The sequence below is a fragment of the Nicrophorus vespilloides genome, unplaced genomic scaffold (genome assembly GCF_001412225.1).
Source record: "Nicrophorus vespilloides isolate i.1.1-1 unplaced genomic scaffold, Nicve_v1.0, whole genome shotgun sequence".
Lineage (NCBI taxonomy): Eukaryota > Metazoa > Arthropoda > Insecta > Coleoptera > Silphidae > Nicrophorus > Nicrophorus vespilloides.
Genome location: NW_017097173.1, coordinates 210,762 through 216,761, shown reverse-complemented (window position 1 = coordinate 216,761; position 6,000 = coordinate 210,762). Strand labels below are relative to the sequence as shown.

At 31.6% G+C, this 6,000-nt stretch overlaps 1 protein-coding gene across 1 annotated transcript; it reads right to left on the bottom strand.

Annotated features, from left to right (window-relative positions):
• Positions 1 to 4,174: 4,174 nt before the first annotated feature.
• On the bottom strand, positions 4,175 to 5,957 carry LOC108559240. Its single transcript, XM_017916450.1, has 9 exons — positions 5,778 to 5,957; positions 5,552 to 5,718; positions 5,328 to 5,496; positions 5,076 to 5,269; positions 4,871 to 5,021; positions 4,715 to 4,812; positions 4,572 to 4,663; positions 4,374 to 4,516; positions 4,175 to 4,318 (listed from the first exon to the last, which is right to left on the bottom strand). The coding sequence occupies exons 1-9, from the start codon at positions 5,955 to 5,957 to the stop codon at positions 4,175 to 4,177; spliced, it is 1,338 nt and encodes a 445-aa protein (XP_017771939.1).
• Positions 5,958 to 6,000: the final 43 nt, after the last annotated feature.

Below are 6,000 nucleotides of genomic sequence, written 5' to 3'. Positions count from 1 at the left end.
GGCTTGATAGAGAGAAGCGTTTAATCTGTAAAAAAATGCGGGAATTAATAAGAATAATGTTAAAAATTTTAGTTTTAGTTGAACCTTGATGTTTCAAATCCATCTTTGTAAAAAGGTGCTGCTGACAAAATCGTGGCGATTGGAATGATGTAACTGAAGAAGAACCAAATTTTATAGAAGTGAATGTAGTTACGTCTGCTTGAAATATCCTGTTTCTTATATTTATAAAAGTAATAACCGCTTGCTAATCCTGCAATGTAACATGGAATTTGGTGGTGAGTTGCTATATTCATGCTAAGCCATTGCTCCAACTTTAGGAACATCGTGTATAACGTTCTGAAAATCAACCCTTAATAAAATATTTGAACTAATCAATTGTAAATGCGTATTTACTCTGGATAACTTCTGAACACTATGTCGTAGGCGTTGTAATAATGTTGAATGAAAGTCGTGGATATTCCCAGTACGAAAATCGATACAAAGATTTTCTTCGCATACTCCGGTTTATTTATGACCGCCATCATCGTCAATAAACCAAAAACAAAGAGCTGTGTGTCCGCTGCCAAATACCACGATTGTTGCAAACACTGAAATAATTCTTCAATAAACTACTCGTACTTTTATGAAATAAATTGTCGTGACTTACCATCTCCTCTGGTTTGTACATATTATTGATAAACAACATGTTTAGTAGCCAATTCTTCCTGCAATTTGTGTACTCATAATCAATAATCAAGTTAAAAAAGGGTCCTCTTCCCATGTGTCTCAACAGCGTTGAAGAGAAACCGATCATCATGATTAAAATCGGGTATAACCTAAAGAAATTACAGAATTATTCTAACTATTGATGAATATGCGACACCAGATGAAAGCATATACAAATCATTATGAAACATACCTTGCAATTCGAATTATAATGGCGTTGACAATATCTAAGAAAGAAAATTTCCTATTTTCGAAAATCTGGCAAATGTTATAGCTCAAGAGAAACGCTGATATAATAAACGAAGTTTGCATGATTAAACTTCCATTGCTTAGAAACATATTTGCGGGTTTCAAAGTTGTCTAAATATTGAACAAAAAAAAAAACAGTAAAACGTGATTAACATCTCAATTCGCACATAAATACATTTTCGACAAACTGCGGATTGGCCAATGGTCCTAAGAATTCTAGCATGCAAGTGTGCGTCATTATCACGAAGAACATATTGAAAACGCGAATTCCTTGGATGGGAGATAAAGCTAGTCCATCCTCACTTGTTATCTCGCTGCCCAATCGCTCCAAGTTCTTCGTCAACGAGAAAGCCGTTAACAATTTTCTTACTGAAAAATCGGATCAATAATAATCACATATTACATTTTATTGTTTTCACTTACCTTTGGAGCTGCTGGTAATCCGTTCGTATTCTTCGGGGTTTTTGTACCTTGCGCGAACTTCGAATGTGGTTCCTATGGTTACCAAAGCAAGGAACGTCAGCAGAGTGTATCTAAATCAAAAAATATATTTTCAATAATATATCGAATGCAAACAGGATGTAATTAACGTACATGTAGGCAATATCCAATGAATCAATTTCGTAAACCGGTTGATCATTTTGGCAATTGATTTCGATGACTTCGCCTTTTAAGCCCAAATGATTATACTTTTGCGAGTAACAATCCGAAATGCCTTTCCACAATTCCTCAGTTCCGTTTCCCAATCCGTAATTTGCTTTTGGTATGTTCGGACATGTTTCTTGTACGCAAATCCCATGTCTTAACCGATCGTGTCTGTAGAACCTGGGCACAGTTATCACTTCCTAACAACAAATACGCTTATATAATAATATCGAGCAAATTGCATCATTTATTTGCTTCACTTCAATAATATTCCAGGTTTTTGATATATTTCTTTCATCTCTCGGACCGAGCTGAACTGTCATGTAGCAATATAGTGAATCGGCTTTCAGAGTTATACATCCATCGAAATCATCCAGATGGAACAGAGGTGGCATGTAATTATAGTCTAGTGCTAAAAAGAAAAAGTTTAATTAATAATTTTACAAACATGCATATAAATTGTGTTTTAAATTGTTCCACTTAATCACTTTTCAAATTTTAAATTACGAAAAGTTAGCATGTACATCTCTACTTCTCATAGTGCAACTGTTAGTTCAAATTCGTTATAAATGTTTGAAAATTTCAAGACAAATCTCGGATTGTTTGAAACCGGACTAATCGAGGACTTTAAAACCGCTTAAAAATAAACAGCCCTAATTCTCATCGTACAACTTCTGTTAGTTCGAATTCATTATAGAAGGGTTTGAATATTTCTAAACAAATCTCGGACTGTTTGAAACCGGACTAATCGAGGACTTTAAAATCGCATAAAAATAAACAGCTCTAATTCTCATGTACAACTTCTTTTAGTTTGAATTCGTTATAGAAGGGTTTGAATATTTCTAAACAAATCTCGGACTGTTTGAAACCGAACTAATCGAGGACTTTAAAACCGCATAAAAATATACAGTCTCTTGTAACTCAATTAAAATTTAGTTTGTTTTGTTTTTATAGTCGGAATAATGTAGTGAATAATTCGGCGTTCAAATGTATTTACTTTCGTAGTTGAACTTACCTTTAATATTAGGAAACACTTTAATTGGTCCAATTGAATGAACTGGAAGTGCGCATAGTGTAAAAAGCAGAAATAAATCGAACATTTTGGATTCTCTGCCAATTTTGTAAATTTCACTCTACGTGAAAATATTTAAAAAATATTTTATTAACTAATATTTAAATAATTGTACTCGATATTGATTATAGAAAACTTTGCATATTATAAAACTTTAAGTGCAACGCGCAATTGTAACAATATCCAATAAAGATATAATAACAGCACATATATAGACAATATATTAGAAAAGAAGGGGGATAATTATAATTAACGTCTTCTTAGTACAACGTTTAAAATAATTGTATAATTATTGTTCGTATCATCTGCTACATCATATATAAAACAGTAAAAATGACTCGGTTATCAAACATAATTCATTCGAAAACCGAATTATTTGAAAACAACAAGAATTATCAATAGCCCTTTGTTATAGTTGATCATTTCTTTTGTTTTATAATAATTATGAATTTCAAATGTTTTTTTTTCGTTAAAGCGCTAAACAAATAGTGTATTTTCTTATGAATTTAGTAAAAAAAAAAATAGTATAACACATACTATTTGAGAAATGTTTGTTTAAAAATTGAGATTTCATAATTTTGTATTTCAATAATTTAATTGGGTAACTTATAATATCAATTCTAATTAAGAATGTATGTTGGTCAATGATTTTATGGAAATATGAAGCAATTAAAAACATCTGCGTATTTTTGAAAATATTATTGTAAAATCAGGTTTTAAACGTAAATAAATGTATTTACAGGTGCCAATAGGACGATTAAATTATGCCTATAATTGATTTCAACTTGGAGCTGACATTCTACTAATTGCTGTTATTGAATAAATATTACGCAAAACAACGTAAACTATGATGTGACAGAGCGGAAAGATCGCGGTAAACTATTTGGTCACATATTGTGACCAATAAATATGTTTAAATAAAAACATTCATAACATTAACATAAAAAATATATTGAATATTCCTAAATTATTAATAAACACCGAATGATAGATTAAAATGGAAATGAATAATTTAAATGTAATCGAATTACAATTCATAGAATGTTAACGAATTCAAAAAATAAACGAAAATGATATGTCCATTATTCATTGATCTTGAAATACATAAAATTAATGTTAAGATTATATTTCATATATCTAGTTTGTTCGGAATGTAATTTCGTTTTTTCATGGGTGGAAAAAACATTAATATTTACTTCATTTGAAACAATCCTCATTCAATATCACAACAAGTATTTTTCAATGAGATTTTATGAGCCACTATGCATTAAAAAAAATATTAAAATTGTTAAAGAAAATAAACGGTTCTTTTTATCTCCAAACGGTCTTAGACTACTGTCAATAATAAAAAGAGGACATTGGACTTTTTAATGTAAAAAAAATGATTAAAATAAAGACATGTATATACAGGAATAATCAAATTTATTAAATATTAATTTCAGTTATATAAAAAAAGAAAATATGGTGTGAAACAAGTGTAAAAAGTTAGACAATTACAAAAATCTATTGGTTTTTAGCTTTGCCTTCGGTTTTCTTCTCGGTGGATAATAGCACTTTCTGAATTGCTGACGCCGGTAATTCTATAAGCAAACAGACGATTGTTGCCATCAAAAAGCATATCGTGATATCACCAAAAACCCATCGAATCTACAAAAAATAAAAAATAATTAAATCGTACATAAATCTTCACGCTTAAATTTACCAGTGATCTGTGAGTGACGTGATGCAACGTTCTCGTTACACCAATATTCATCCTCAGAATATGCAGATGCATTAAGTACACACCGAAGGTAAGTCTACCTAAGACATGGAAGGGTCTCCAATTAATGAAATTTAACATTGGACCTACAAAATAAAACAGAGATCAACAAATTGTTTGTTCTTAATTGGGAATAATTACGTCCTTGTCCGAAGATGAACATAATTATAGCTATAAGAATGGGCAGACCGAAACTCAATCTGAAAAAAGCATTGTACAGAGCTGAATTCAACCTGAAGAGAATATGTTATAAGTTTTCGATGATAATTATAGAATTTTAGCACCTGGTAGTAGAGAAACCGTCTTCGTAGAATGGCGCCGCGCTGAGTATCGTTCCAATAGGTGCGACCCATGAGTAAATGAACCAAATCGTGTACCAAAACTGTAATAAAAAGATTATTAACATTCGTTCTTAGATATGTAAAATCATATTGTATTACGTTATTCAAAGCAATTTTAACCTTCTCTTTCTTCCATTTGTGAATGTAAAAGCCCGTCGCTAATCCCATAACATAACAGGGTATTTGATTGTGAGTGGCTATGTACAAGGAATGCCAAAATGGTAAATTCAAAAACAGGTTGTACAAATATCTAAGAACAGGAAATATGAAGAAACTTATATATTAATAAACAGTATTTGCTTACTCTGGATAGCTTCGAAAGACTATGTCGTACGCATTGTAATAGTGTTGAGCGAAGGTTACCAAAATCCCGGTGACAAAGAGGGATATAAATATTGTATTCGCTTTCCGCGGATTATTGATGACCACCATCATTACGAACAGTCCAAAGACGAAGAGTTGAGTATCGGCCGATAAATACCAAGAATGCGTCATGCACTGCAAAGACACATTGTTGATATTATTATAAAAGTAAAATATTGAAACATCATCATACAATATTCTCCGTATTATATAAATTGTTAATAAACAAAACGTTCAGCAACCAATTTTCTCTGCAATTTCGAAATTCGGAATCTACGATACGATGGAAGAACGGTCCATTTCCCGAATGTCTTAACCAAGTCGCCGCGAAACCTAACATCGCCAAATGTATAGGATATAATCTGAAATACAACATAAAAATGAATTTATGTAATAATTAATTAACAAATATCGAACCTTAATAATCGATTAACTATGCCCATAAATATGACAGATACATTCATCTTCATATTTTCAAATATCTGACAGAGGTGAAAACTCAAGAGCAAAGCGGAAATCATGAATGAAGTTTGCATGATCAGATTTCCGTTGCTCAAAAACATATTCAACGGATCTAGAGTAACCTGCAATACAAAAATAAAACTGTTCGAAACGCTTGAACAAACCCAAAAAAAAACTTAACATTTTCCGCATATTGTGGATTCGCTATCGGTCCAACGAATAGTAACACACAGCTGTGACACATGACAACGAAGAATATATTGAAAACGCGAATGCCTTGGATGGGCGCTAATGCTAATCCATCCTCACTTGTAATCTCACTGCCTAATCGCTCCAAGTTTTTCGTCAACGAGAAAGCCATTAACAATTTCCTTACTTCAAAATTGGATCAATAATAATCAAAT